This window comes from Falco punctatus, assembly GCF_963210335.1.
Source record: "Falco punctatus genome assembly, contig: scaffold_31, whole genome shotgun sequence".
Taxonomy (NCBI): Eukaryota; Metazoa; Chordata; class Aves; order Falconiformes; family Falconidae; genus Falco; species Falco punctatus.
In genome coordinates, this window is record NW_027660132.1 from 1,151,916 (window position 1) to 1,166,824 (window position 14,909).

At 41.6% G+C, this 14,909-nt stretch overlaps 2 protein-coding genes across 2 annotated transcripts in view; both read right to left on the reverse strand.

Moving 5' to 3' along the window:
* LOC308057886 (uncharacterized protein) lies at positions 1 to 13,561 on the reverse strand. The gene is made up of 7 exons (XM_080411910.1): positions 12,551 to 13,561; positions 9,687 to 10,971; positions 8,029 to 8,057; positions 7,856 to 7,922; positions 7,724 to 7,768; positions 3,553 to 3,638; positions 1 to 170 (listed from the first exon to the last, which is right to left on the reverse strand). Exons 2-7 carry the CDS (start codon positions 9,817 to 9,819, stop codon positions 96 to 98), a joined length of 435 nt encoding a protein of 144 aa, XP_080268036.1. The 5' UTR covers positions 9,820 to 10,971; positions 12,551 to 13,561; the 3' UTR covers positions 1 to 95.
* LOC308057879 (uncharacterized protein) overlaps positions 11,158 to 14,909 on the reverse strand; it is a gene marked incomplete at its 5' end in the record, with an annotated part of 17,057 nt that continues 13,305 nt past the window's right edge. The window contains one exon of the mRNA XM_080411901.1: positions 11,158 to 13,540. Coding sequence (XP_080268027.1) covers positions 13,537 to 13,540 — 4 coding nt within the window. The 3' untranslated portion in view covers positions 11,158 to 13,536. The remainder of the gene's footprint in view (positions 13,541 to 14,909) is intronic.

Sequence of the window (14,909 nt, forward strand, 5' to 3'; positions counted from 1 at the left end):
GAAAAATTCTTTTTGTCTTCGTGTTTTCATTCTCCATTTTCAGTCATACTTCCTTACAGTAATCTTTTGTTTCATTTGCCGATTAGTGATGTTATTTAATTTATCCACACATTCCTGTTTTGCCACCACCTGCACTTTTGAACATCTTTGTTTGCTTTTTTCTTCTCAACCTATAAAAACAAAGTTAAGCTTCATGTATTTCTTAGTATTTCTAGAAGACAGAAACACCACATCCAAGATTGATTAATTCAGGGTTTACCTCTGAAATAATATAAAATGAAATCTTTTTTGTAATTCATAGAGAAGCATTTTCACAAAATTACACTACAAAATGTATTATGTCATTGGGGGTTCTTCAAATTCACTCATCATGAAAGACAACAAAAATACAGCCCTTAGAAAGAAAACAATAGTGTCTCTTAAAACATGAACAACAAAAAAGTGAAAGCATTACTGATGGACAGAGTTAGAAGGACTGCACAATGTTAGTTGTAACACCACCAGAAAAAAATCAAGTGGAACTGTGCTGGGCTACTGCTTCCTGAACAAGGGGAGGAAAGAAAAAAAGATCCCAAACCCACAAACACAAATGGTTTCACAGGAAAGAGGAATTTTAGTGAAAGGCAATGAAGACACACCACGCAGATATCACAGCACATGAATTATTAGTCAAGACCCTGTTCAGAAGCTATTTTCATTCTTTGATTCAGAATCAGAACCGACATATTTATATGGATTTCTTTTTACGGCAATGAAGTGATAACTACTTGCACTGGAACCGAGTGCCACCTGCTGTTAAACTGGAACAATAATGCATTCCGTTTTCCAAAAATGGGGGAAAAGACAACTCTCCACTGCTCTCTTTATTCACAAGTCACCTATTTCCATTAGAACAAAACCCAATTTGTAGGAAGCATCTTCCCCTTCATGACAAATAGCAAAAGTGAACAGGACCGTTGATCCGGAGGGAGACTAAAGAGTAGCAGGTGAACCACCTCTTTTAGCAGCTGTACCTTCTCTTTCTCCAAAGCCAGGAATACTATTTGCAGCATTCCTACCCTACCCTTAAATCTTCCCGTATCTTGGTTTAGTTCTTCATCAAGATTCCTTTTCAGCATGACGTATGATTGCTGAGCATTTGCAAAAAGACTTTCCATTTCTGTTTCTCCTATTTTGCTGTCGATAAAGCAGTCCCTGGGAAAATCATCACTAAATCCAGAGTCTTTTCCAAGTTCCCTCTCTGTTACAAAAAGTGCATTTTCATCACGTGTAGAAACTGGTCTTATTTTAGGAATCATATTAGAAATGTCATCCAAAAGACTTGTTTTAAAGCTGTATCTCGGGGAGTATTCACAACCTCCCACTGCATTACTACTACTTCCAGTTTCATTCTCTTCCATTTCCATAGGAGGCTTTTTTTTTCTCTCTGCATTTGCTAGAGGCACCTTTGTATCATTGATATTATTTGTGCAATCTCCTTCACCTGTACTCCAGGTATCTTCTGTGTTTGCATTTCACTTATCTTGATCAGAAAGGACACCAAGACTTGGATTACAGTTTCCATTTTGGGTACTTTTCCACCTAGCATAAGTTTAATGTCTCCAAATTCACCTTTACTTTCTAAGCTGTTACTTGATTCTGTTGCATGAGGTGAAACAGCATGAGAACTCTTCAGCTCAGCACTGAAGCCATCTTCTGACATTTCTTCCACAAGGGAAGGAGTTTTCCCAGTTTCATTAATTTCACCAAGCAGCTGCTTTAGTTCTGCTGTAACGTTTTTAAAACTTGTTTTCAATTCCCTCTTCTCATTTTCAACCCACATTCTTGCATCTCTTTCTTTCCAAGGTTTTGGACTTAGAACTGCTTGTCAGCGCCGTGCAATTCCTCATTTTCTGCTGTGAAATTTCTGATGTGAAATTTCTGCCTTATCAGTGTGATGTTCATGTGCTGTTTTTTCTATCAAGTTGATAGTTTCTACAATACATTTATCCTTAAGTAAACAGGTACAGACAGAAAGATTATCAAGAAAAAAAAAAATTACAGTTGATGTATGCAATTTCTGTTGCAAACTCATCCTATAATAGAAATAAGGCATTTTGAAAGCCATTTTTATAAGAAAAATCAAGGGACACCCTAGGCATTAGGGTTGCTTTTACCTTTTAGCCTGCTTGCTTTCTGTAACTGCCGGCGCTTGTCACAGAGCATGTTTATTTTTCATGTTTTATTGCTTTAATACCGTTTTTCATTAAAACTGCCAACATTTTTCTCACCCACCCTCCTCCCTCCATCGTGCTCTGCCGTCTGGCATTGTACAGTCCCCGGCCACCTAAGCTAACCCAACGGGAATGAACATGACAAGCTTCTTACCTTTCACCACACAGAGAACTGGCTAAGGGAGGATTATTTCTTCACCCGAGCTTCAGAAATAATAAATTCCACTCCAAGGTGCAAAGGAAAGGATTTATTAGGGAAACCTGCCTGCTCCTGCCCTCATCCCAGGAATCAGGAACCCAAGCTCACAGGAAAACCGCACCACGCCTTAACCCTACCCAGCCCCCTCAAGTCCCTGTCCCCACGCTCTGTTTCTCAACAGCTCCAACTGCTTCTGCCCCGTGTCACAGTCCTGCCCACACGCCCCTTCCCCTCGTGGTGCCTCCTGAAGAGGGCCTGCAGCCTTGGTGTCCCAGCGGGCTGAGACCGTCATGCTCCTCGCGCTCCTCTCGTCAGCCAGGCCCTGTTCTCCCGCGGCAAAGACCCCTCCGCTCACAAGAGGGAAGGAGCACCTCAGCCAGACACCACCTGTCTCACCCTCCCCCTTCCCAAGCTCACTGGCCAACTACTACCACCTTGCAACAGGCTTAAGTCCTGCGCTTTGCCTGCTAGAATTAGGCACGTCCCTCTCTCGTGATGCCCGGCTGTGGGGTGGAAATCATTTGCTACGCTGTCCCTTCGGGTGTTCCAGAGGACGCCAGACCCCGCTGTGCAGCCCTGCCCCGCACACCCAACACAAGCAGGACGGCTGCCTTATTCCCCTCTAGGATACCCTCCGAGAAAACCCTTTTCAAACACTTCACGTGGCCAAACAAGAGCACATTTTGCAGAGGCTTGGGAAGCATCAGAAAGGTCACCACATTTCAAGGCGTTCTCTTTGATCTTTGTCTTACAAAGAGGAAGACCGGCGTGTTTCATCAAACAGATCAGCATATTATAGACAAATCTCCCTCTTCACTTGAACATGCGTTTTGCACAGGCAAAAAAACCCGCATTTGCCTGCACTGCTTCTCAGCAGTGCACAAGAGGAAAAACACCCCTCAAAAATTAAGCAAACCAACTGAAAACAAATCAGTGTAACAGCAAGCATCCGACATAGTGACAAGGATTTTACCCCACCATAAGACGACTGTATCCAACTCTCCTTCAGACTGTAACGCAGCCTTCACCTACAGGACTCTCTCTTCAGCAATATTCACAGACTGGTACGTTTTCTTTACCTTAGTGTATAATACAACTTACTGAATCAGACTGTAATCCAAAATATTTGGGCTTACATACCTGCACCCCATAATATTCAATGGCATCCTTCACATCGTCTTTTTCAGCTGATGATGACATATGAAAAGTAGACCCCGAGTTCTCACCTGCAGTGAAAACCCACACATTTTTATAACCAGCATGACTTAATACTACTTATTTACACCTAGAGTGCATCTTGAATCATCCTACTTGTGACAAAAATCTTAACATAAAATAAATCCGCTCAAATTTGTGCACTCCGAGACAAAATTATCATAATACAGATTTAAGATGCATCTGGGTGAATCCCTTTCTTCCAAGGCATTCTACTTTTTAATGTATAAGGGAAATTTGCTGAAAATCACTACATATGGGCACAAAGAGGCCATTCCTGTTTCTTAAACATGCACAATGTCTCTCTCTCATACGTAGATATACACCTCTGTATCTCTGACACACAGTGAGCCACACAGTATTCCTCCAGCAATTTCAGTTTCTCTATGTGTTGCGCACAGAAAATCATGAACAACAAAGTCACAGGCTTGAAATCTTGAAGACCCCAGTTTTATTCCTTGCACGACACAAATGTGTCTCTAGACATGGATCTAGACAGAGTATTTCAGTCAAACTGCTGCCCCATCTGTTCCAGAAGACATGGACGGGCCACTGAATGAAAGACAGGCTTGTGAAATGTGGAGAAATAACCCATGATCCAGATGTTTTTACTGTTGAAAACTGGATTCCATCCTCTCCTCTCTCAGAATTTCTACGTAATACTGGACAGGTCACAAACTCCTCGGAAGCAGTCACTCACTCAGTCTGGGCTCCCCATTATGGGGTGCCTACCTTGAATCTCTGTTATATCTGAGAACTGGACTCCAGATAGTTCCAGACACAACTGAGAAGCAGCAACTCATTGTATTGTTTGTGTGGAAGGCACACTGAACATTTTGAAGGAACAAGTATTCAGAAAGAAACAAGTCCCAGCAGGTCAAGTATGGCATCTAAAACCAGAGATGGATTCTTTTCACCTTAATCACTCTGCATCTCCTTTCCTGCTCCATAATCCTACGGCTTCTACCTAATAGCCTTTCAATACACAAAGCTTCGCTGCTGGAGAGGGACACAACATTCTTCCCACAAGAAAAGCGAGCAAGACAGGAAGAACATAGACAAAATCATAAAAGTACAAAAGGGTCCACTATTTATGAGTCACAAGGCCAACCTCACTCTTGGCATTTTCTCCTGTAGGTGACTCCTTTTACAAACTTTCATTTTCTATGTGCTACTCCTAGAAGCCTCTCCACCCACGTACAGCAGCGGGTGGTCAGTCGGTCAGACAGACGGGGCTGCTCCTACTCTCCTTCCATGAAGGTACGCTTACCAGACTTCTTCTGTCACTTCACCAATGTTCACTCAGGTCACAAACAGAAAAATGCAGGCAGCTTCCTACCATGCAATTTGATACGCGCCATCACTCCCATCATGTAACATGGACACCACAATTTTGCTTAGAAGATAAGACTTAGATGTGGATGCAGGAGAGCTGTGACACCTCCCCTGTGCACAGCACAGGCTGAATGACCAGCTTTTCTGGTCAACTGTATCTGCCTGAAAGCTGGATAAAAGCAGACCTGCGAGCACCCAGGGTTTTGTTTTGTACGGGCCTTCTAAGGATGCAAGTCACATTCTCTGTTCAGAGTACGTAGGTGTCTTCGTCTTTTGGATTCTGTTTCAGAGTGCAGTCACTTCAAAATTAGGTGCCATGCTGCTAGAATGAAAAGCAACCCTAACTCCTGTTCAGCCTTGCCATTCACGGTCAACAGGAAAGATTTCCGCAGCAGCTATTTGAGTCTGAAGTCTCCCTTTTTAGGTAAGATTTTAATAACATTGGAGCCCCTAAGAATCCTTTTCCATAGGGTTTAATCAATCTTGACATTTCTGTATGATGGGTACAGAACAAGGAAGAAGCAGGAAAGATGAAAGGCTACAGTGTTCTTCTACCTGCAAAATTCCAGTTCTCATCGCGTCGGTAACTCGAGTCAGTAATTATTTTTCCAACCACTGGAAAAATAACTCAAAAAACATCAACTAAAAAGCTAAGGACTTCTCCCATTAGCTGTTGCAAGTAAAATTTCTTCTTTTCTTGGAGCAGTAATTCATGAGTCTATTTTCTGTGTTACTGGCTTCTGTCAACACTGTGAAAGAGGATGACTCCTCATTGTCAAGAGTTCTTCACTTTTAGCACAGGGAGAAATTCTTAGTTAAAACACTGGAAGAACCCTACTCCAAGGCTTCTGAAGAGCCCGTCATTCAAAAAAATGTATATAAAAAATTCACAGGGTAAACCAGAATCCAGTATTTTTGCCTGTCATTCCCCCACCTTTTACTCTGTCTGCTCTCTAGCTAGCATTGAAAGATGACTTCTAGTCATCGTAGTTCTTTCCAATTAGTCTTTACCTCTCCACTCTATTCTGAGACTTCCCTCCTCATAAATTGTACATAATGTACATAACGACTTTTTGCAGATTACAGTGGACAGCAGCTACTTTGCTATACAGAAAACATGAGAACACCGCTATTTTATTTTGACTCAAAAATAATTTTAAGAATGTATTCCTATGAGTCAGTAACAAAGTAAATAGAATAGGAAATTCCATCTCTCATTGGATATTTAATTATGCAAGATACTGTACCTGTTCTCCAGATTTATGAAATCAAGTTGTCAAGGATGGCATTCAACCCCTTTAGAGTCAGAAGTATTTGTGCTGCAGGAATCACGATGCTTTGCTGAAGCAACCTAAATTCCTTAAACCCAAATCCAAACATAAAATGTTTGAAAGAAAGAAATTTTTACATCTACTTCTTAGCACCTGACCTTCAAGATAACATATGGGTAAAAACCAGCATGATGCAAATGAATAAAGCCACACAGGAAAAACAGCTGACATGAAACGAGCCATGAAAAGGCAACCTTTCCTTTCTGTGTTTGTAAAATTGTAACGTACTGGTCCATTATGGGGCTACACTCCACATTACTGTGGAATACAGACATAACCAAAACTCATGTTTTAACTGAACAACCTCTAACAAATATCTGTGTGTCTTACCAGAACACTGTCACTGCAAAATAAAGGGCAAAAGGGGACCTGTTGCTTACCCATTGCAAACACATGAAAGGGAGAAGAGCGAGAGGAGAAGGAGGGAGATACTTCTAGAGAGAAGTTGCATCTCTATTATTGTCAAAAGAACAACAACACTTTTTTTTTCTTCCCCTAAAGCGAAGATGCCAAAGAACTTGGAACTATTTGTATTCTATACTTAGAAGTTACAAGTCCACTTACTTGTCTACATATCTGTTCACCTCTCTCTGGTTTATATTGTCAATAGCCAATTGTAGAAACTCTAAAACCTGAGTGGCAAATTGTTTCTCATCTGATTAACAAGTGTGATTAATACAAAATACAACACAAATTATCAACTATACAAATCAATAAACCTCAGAACAAAGACATTAAAAACCCATTAAGGTTGCATATCCTCTCTCCAATACATAGCCGACCAGCTAGCCGCCTCAACTTTAGCCTTGTTTCCGAAGAAAAGAGAATTCCTGAAACACGCTGACACTAATTTCCTCCCATCTTGTCTCTCTTCCTCACTTCCTTCCCCTGCCTCTGAGCCTGCTGGTCATTTTCCATAATACAAGAGAGGGAAGCCTCAGAGGAATGTGTTTGTACATGTTTCAAAACAACTGCCAGGCAGGTAGAGAAAAGCCAGGCAAGTAATAATTCCTGAAAACTACAGCTACGGCACGAGCCCAAGAATTACCCTTTGTGGCTCACCTGCAGCTCCTGGACAGCCTAGCCTGCAGATCCCTAGCCTGGAATCAGCCACAGCACATGCTCAGAGAACCAGGAAAATCAGGAAGGGGGGGGGGGGTGCGAAACTGAAAGAAAAGCAGACTTCAGGACTGCCTGAAAAGGGGAGATGACAGCAAGTATGGTGTAGGAAGCGTACATCACGGAAGGGTATGGACAGTGCTGAACAGCAGACTAGTGGAGGGAGCAAACACATACACAGAGGTATATTTCAGTAGACCTTCTGCTCCCGGGATGCCTTGCTAGAGCCATTCATTTCGTATTAGAAAGAAAATGGCAAGTACAAAGTGTCTGTCCATAAAAGAACGCTACAAAGAGATTGTTATGAATACCTTCAACACCTTCTGCATCTCCTAAGCCAAATTCCTCCAATAGATCTGCAAAACAAATCAGATGCTTTAATAAATACTCCTATCTAGAAAGGCTATGAAGCTAAACCCAGAACCACATGAAGTGAACATTACCTGATTTCTGTTGCTTTTTGTTAGGAGAGGTTTCATTCCTTTCCAAAACAGATTCAGGGGTCTTCAGCTATGAAAGACAATCCAATGACAAAAAAAAAAAATCACACTTAAAGTAACTCTATAATATTTAATGAGCAGAACAAGTAGTCAGTCTGACATGAACAAATACTTACCTGGGAATTGTTGGGTTTCTCCAAAAAGCCTGGAAGTGAAAAATGTTTTAGAAAGTGTTATTTTATTTAATTTTTATTTAATTCATAAAATTTTTACTCCATTCAACATCAGTAGTTTCTACAACTAAGTATTAGTTGCAAGCATTATTTCATCGAGACTGCGATACTTAACATTCAATTTACCTCATCATCCAGCATTTGTATCAGTATACAAGAAATGGACAATGCACGCTTCCCATCATGCACCTTGGATTTAAGAAATAATACTCACAGAACTAGGACAATCCATAGGCAGCAATAAGGATTTGCTTGTTAACAAAACAAGATCAAAATACTTATTTTGAGGAGCTGAATCCTGCTTTCTACAAAGATTATTTCAAAAGCCAAAGCTGGTCTGCTGTAATGAATTACCATAAAATAACACTACAAATTATATAAAATAACAGCTCTATGACCGTGATGTTGAGGGATATTTTCCTTTCCATCGATAGGACAGAGAAAACATGGGTGCAGACATAGAAATCTCATACACATCATTCAATGAGGAAGAATCAAACTAGTTCTTATCAGGTTGTTCTGGTTCAGCTTGCAAGGAAAGAAAAAACCCAAATTACAATTGGTTGTAATCTGCATTTATAGCACAGTTCCAAATAGTTTCATTTTTTTTAAGATTTTTTTCCAACATTAATTCACTTACAAACCCACACAATCTACTGGCCCACCTATATTTCTCAAGTCCTCTGCTTTAGTCATCTTAACAGTTTGAGTCCTTTCATGAAAGAAGCGTATGGAATGTTATTAAGAATGGCTCCATAGCAAAACTTTTGTATTTAAAAAAATAATTAAAAAACAAACAGCATTTGATTTCAGGAAACTTGGTGGTCTAGCAGTATGGAAATACCTTAGCAAGATTATCATAGTCATCTTTTATCCCCTTTTTGCACTGATTTTAAACTCATCTTAGTAGATTCATACAAAGCAGACTTTCATGACAACTACTCGACAAGTAGATTTACAAACTCCCAAGAGCTTTTAAAGTTTTGCTTCCAGCTTACTAAACTAAAACTGGATTAGCTTCTTCAGCTATTCTATTGTACTTACACTACAAGCAGGACTGACCATTTAATAAAAAGAAATCCTTCAGATGAGAGTTCTACCCCAACAGCAAAACTTCCCTGTCATTCTAAACTGCAGATGCTCAAGAGACAGCGTCACAAAGTACAGGCAGAAACCCTGAACTTTTAGTCACATTTTAGCTCCTAGGCAAAGCATAACAGAAAGGTATAAAAAAATTAAGGCGGGGGGGAAAAATGCTTAGCCAGATCATACCTTTCTCCGGCTACATTATCATCCAAGAATGTTTAGGTGTTCAGACAGGTCAGCCCTAAACCACATACACTTTCAGCACTATGCCACAAGAACCCGAACCCAAAGAGATACAAACACATCCAAAGGGCACACGTAACGCAAACAAGGTAACTTCCTTTACAACTTGCCAGCAAGCGCCGTGATAGCTGGTGTTAATTAACAAATACTAAGCACTTCATTGCTATAGCGCGCACCCACACCGTAAGTGCATTCCTAAGGCAGACATCGGTAAAAGCTCACTTCAGCCTGTACGTGTTTACAGACAAACATTTAGTCCACCACGAAGTTACCGGTGTGGCGCTCCCCTGAAACAATCCGTGAGCATGCTCCGTGTCTGTCTGCAGCTGGAAGCAACACACCAGGTGATCCTTCTTCCGGACTTTCAGAATCTGTCTGTGTAACATAAAACACGGGCGTGAGCATCGGTACAAATTCTCAACTCATTTCTATGCAAAATGTTCCTGCTAAGCCAACTTGCACAGCACGGAATCACAAAAGCCTTTGATCAGCCCCTTGGAAAGGGCACGTCAAGACACAGTATATTGGAAAATCACAGCAGACTTGTGTGTTTTCAGATCTTAGGCAAAAACCTCACAACTCATCTAAACTAGTCTGTCACGTTGGCAAACTGCACAGCTGCAAGAGAGAATTAACACGGTAACTCGAGCTGTGGGTTGTAACTGCAGGTCTGGGGGGGACCCAACTTTCAGACTGAACTGGTACCCGATACTCAAATTTGTGCTGATGTTCCCCAGGCACACGTCCTGCAGTGGGGAGCGAACACATTGCTACTCCCAGTTGCAAGGGTTGAACAAAGACTATTTGGGCTGAACAAAGACGAGCAAGACAAAGCTTACAGAAACCAAGGCTACCTAAACCCCCCCAATAATATTTTAGCCTTGTATTTTTAAGAAGGAGATGGGGAAGAGTTCCTTCTTCCTCACAAGAAAAGTCAGAGGGGGTAAGCTACAGACTCTGCCCGCTTTCTTCTAACCCATTCCCACAGACAGGAAGAACTAAAAGGGCAAACACAGCCAGCACGTGTGGTATTTCTGTTGAACGCTACTCTCAAAAAGGGCCAAAAAGGTAGAAAGGCTCTTTTCCGAAGCAGCTCATCATCTAGGCTGCAGACCCTAAGGGCAACCACTGAACACGTCAGCGGAATAGAGTTGTGTGGTGAAAAAGCAACAATCCCGCCAGCCCCCGTGAGGAGCTCAGACTATTTTAAGCAGCAAGAAACTTCACTGCCGCAATACTGTACCAGAAACCCAACTCCAAGGGCCAGTTGCCATGAGACCCAAACCATTAGCTCGACCTACCTTCATCCCAAGCCTCGCTGAACAGCTAGCACACAGCACAAGTATTTCAAGGGCCCCCAGTTACAAACATACAGCAGAACCAGGAGAAGGGGAAATAAGCCTCAGCCGCGGCAGGGCCCAAGCTCCGAGTGCTTCTGGATCTCGCTCCCCACCCCCGCCCCACTGGGAACCCCGGTGTCCTTCACGGGAAATACCTCAGAATCCCAGGGAGATTCAGCATCTTCCTCTTCCTCTGCTCCCACTGCAGTCAGGGCACCTACAAAGGCAGTAAGAGGTGAGACACTGAGCCCTTCTATTTCACTCTGCTTTTCCCCATCACCCCTGCGCCCAAAAGATGCACAGCGGTTCTGTTGCTGAGGACAAACTAAGGAGTGAGTGTTGAATTCAAGGGTTTCTTCACACCCAGCGCACAACATCATGGTACCTCCTTTGGATCGCCACCTCTCCAGCAGAAGATGGCTATGCACAACAGCTGACACAGCTACAAGCAGCACTGAAGACGTGTTTGGGTCACACTCTGGAAAAGGCTCCAGCACGCTGCAGCCCTGTGGCATACAGAGTTTAGGTCACCTGCTCTCCAGTCCACAGCTCCAGAAATTGCCATTGACTACCACCATCCACTGTACAAGAAGTACCATAGAAACACCACCCGACACATCTTCACGCTAAAATCACCAAGAAACAATGCTCCTTTTGTAGCACTACCAGAAAAGACCTTCCTTGACTAGCAGTTTTTACCCTGCACCTTCCCAGAAGGTAGACAGCTAAGCATTGCCATTTAAAAAGAGGAGAGGCTCACAGCCCAAAAACTCACCCCAAACACACAACTTGTCTCTATCTCAGGGGGCTAACATCCGAATCTCTTCTCTACCAGACACACGCAAGGCTCAGTCTCAGTAGGTTCCTGGCCAGATTAAACTATCTTCATTTCTCTGTTTTAAGCTAGTCCATTAGGTAAAACTGATTCAGGATTCACTCTTGTGGAGACATGCACACAAAAAACGGGAAAGGAGCTAGAGACCAGTGAGGGCACCCGTCCTAGCAGAGGGGAACTGCTGGTTCCAGCCTCAGCTAGGACTACTCACACTGTGCCAAATGCAGGCTTATGGCAAAATGCACCGACAGAAGAGCATGTATAGGCACAACACCTGGAATACAGCAGGTTCTGCCAGGCCCGCTCTGTAGCATTTGATCAGCAGCTACACACGCTCTGGTAACATCTACCACACCACTCTACTCTCTGGAGACACACAGTGGAAAGTGTGCCTTCTCCTCCTGCTCCAAGACCTGAGGTGAGTACCAGAGTGCTCAGCCCTGACTGACATGGCAATGCTTTCGAGCACACTCAAGCGTGGCACTGGAGAGACTTTCTACGTTTTAAAACTGGACAAGGTGAGGCACTGGAACAGAACAGCTTTCTCTCAGATTGACTCAAATCTTTCCCAGGCTTCAGCCAAGAGCAACCACAACTTTTCAGTCTGACAGTACGGTCTGCCAGAAAGGGGAATACTACTGTCACACCCAAGACTCTCTAATCCTCCTCTTTTTCAACTGTGCGTTTTGGTCTGATCGCTTCAGGGAGAACACAGCAACAAAACCAAGAATGACACCTGCTCCATGTAGCATCGTTTGGAATCCAAGGCCACAATTTGTTCTTCAGGAACGAATGAAAAGGAACAAAAGCTACTTTCCTCCTTGCCAATGCCCACTAGGGTTCACAGGCAAGGGAAAAGCTTACTGTTTCAGAAGTCAATCACCATTTCAGTTCATTTACTGTGCATTAATATTTATAGAGGAAGAACTGGGATCAGTATTCACTAACTCACTTCTCTCACCAGTGTTGTCTTTGGAAGCACTGTGGACTTGATGGCTATCATTACAAATAGAGTTTTTCACACCCTCAACAACTGCAGTTCGTAGCTCTTCACCTGTGTCTTCCTTTTCCTGCTCCTTCTCCTCTTCTTCCTGTTCAGGTGATTTTTCCTAAAAGAGATTGACCAAACAGCTGGAAATAGCAGAAGCAAGCACCTTCTTAGCCACCCATTGACAACTTTAAAAATGCTTTTCCTGTGTAAGACAACAGGGAAACTTTGTTGAGCTTTGTTTTACAAGGCCTTCAGTTTTTCCATGGGAATCTCTGAGGAGACAGCAATGACATTAGCCCTAAGTCATTAGCCCTGGCTCTGCAAAGCTCCGGAGAAGCAATTCTTCATGTCAGCCTAACTCTAGCTTTCATTTCAGTTACATTGTTTTGGAACACGCTCCTTTTCCTCTACTTTGCTCCAGGAAAATCACTAACTTCCTGCTCTCAATCTTACTCAAACTTTTTGGTTCCTCACTTTCAGCCATCACACCAGGTATTTTACTAAATGGCAATAAATCTTGACAGATAAAAACTGTACATACAACTGAGAAAAAATGAATTTATTTCAGAAAAATTATACTGCCTATTTGTTTTCCTGCAAAACCACTGCAACCAATAAAATAATATCGAAAATACTGCCCAATATTATTCTTATACCTAAGAAACTGCTTTGGTTAGGAGTAAAGGCATTTTCTAATATAAAAAAAAGGATGATCAAAAGATGGATATACGTGAAATATCAACAGAAATCCAGTTTACCTTTTGGTTCTTACCTTTATTACCCTTAGAAAATACCTTTGTGATTGAATCATCCTTATATAACTTACTTTGGTGCCTGAGTGAAATGCTGCTCTTACATTTTCTTCATGCCTATTCAAGCACAAGTGTTCACTTTCTTGTTTCAGTGCTTCACAGACTTTATTATCTACTTCACATTGCTCTTCTTCTGTATCTTCATCATCTACATGTTCAAGAAAGACAGAGTTTGTCTTTGACTTTCAAGCCTTGGTTTTTTTTCCTGCTGACAAAGAACTATTATCACTTTCAAAGCCATTACTGAAGCTTGACTTTTTCTCCTTAAGACCACAACTATCTGAGAGAAGCTGAGGTGTCTCTTTTTTCCAGTTTGTCATCTTAGATTCTGCAAAAAGGGAGTCATCATTTCTGTGAAACTTCGCCTGAATCGTGCTTTTCTTGTTCCAACTTTCTTGTTTATCTTGCAAATTATTTAGATTTTGAAAGACAGTTTGCTTTGGTACTGACTTGCAAGATACTTCATTATTCACCGTCTTTGGAGACATGGCAGTTATGTCAAAACAACAAAAGGAGTTATGTAAATGGCAACAGGCATGTTACCAGATGAATGGAGTAATCTGGGAATGTCTGGAAAAGGAACCAAGTCAAGGATGGGCAGGATGGAGGAAGGACTTGGCCAGGGACAAAGGCTTAGGAGGGGATTAATACCTTCATTTTAACAACATGACTTATTTTTTCTGAAGTGACCAAGTGCTGTGTTTTCAAAATGCTACTTTTCTCATTTACTAAAGGAAAAGAATTGTTTAAGAAACTACTTAGCAAATCTACTTTTATATATTAGTATACTATGCAATCTTTTCCAAATAGCTTACTGTTTTTCCTGAACTGCTGGGAAACATTCATTAACAATGTCAAATTTGGCTTCTGCAGCTTCTGTAAATAAATTATTTTTTTTTTTTTTAGAACACTAACGACAACAACAAATCCTTTGGTCACATCAAATCTTGAACACTAAATGTAATCAGGCTGTCCTTTTGATAGTGGTCAGGTGTTGGCTCCATCCTATACTTCTAACTACAAAAACACTCCTCACATATGTAATTCAGTGAGTATTTCACCCCCAAAATACCATGCAGGCACCCTTCTGAAAATTGTTTCCAAAACTATGGTTACATGCATAGCAGTTCTAAAAATCTGGGTTTAGTATTTGTAGTACTTCAGTAAAATTCAGTTATATTTAAGATCGCAGCTTCTGGATGCTTACTTGCAAGTGTGCACAAGGGAAGTAACTGTTAAGAACCCTAGGTTTAATGCATTAATTAGTCCCTGCAAGTACACTTACCAGAATATCCTGAAATTTCAAAAACATGCCCAAAAAATGCATAATTTATATTTAAATCAGTGCAAGAAAATGAAATCATGTTAAAACTAAACATGCTTGCACCTCTGGTATTACAGAGTAGGTTGAACTAGAACACCGGTTCCTCGTCGCTGCAGAATCCCAGAGCAACAGAACAGATGCTCCACACATCACTGCAGAAGTTAATAATTCTTCAGAACACTAGCAAAAAAAG

What these genes read in the sequence shown, in the direction of transcription:
- LOC308057886 (XM_080411910.1), bottom strand. Translation starts at nt 9,819, where the DNA reads ATGCTCACGCCCGTGTTTTATGTTACACAGACAGATTCTGAAAGTCCG. An exon ending in TTCAGGGGAGCGCCACACCG is followed by an intron (nt 8,058 to 9,686) that starts GTAACTTCGTGG and finishes TTTCACTTCCAG; the next exon opens with GCTTTTTGGAGAAACCCAAC. An exon ending in TTGAATATTATGGGGTGCAG is followed by an intron (nt 171 to 3,552) that starts GTATGTAAGCCC and finishes TTGTTTTTATAG; the next exon opens with GTTGAGAAGAAAAAAGCAAA.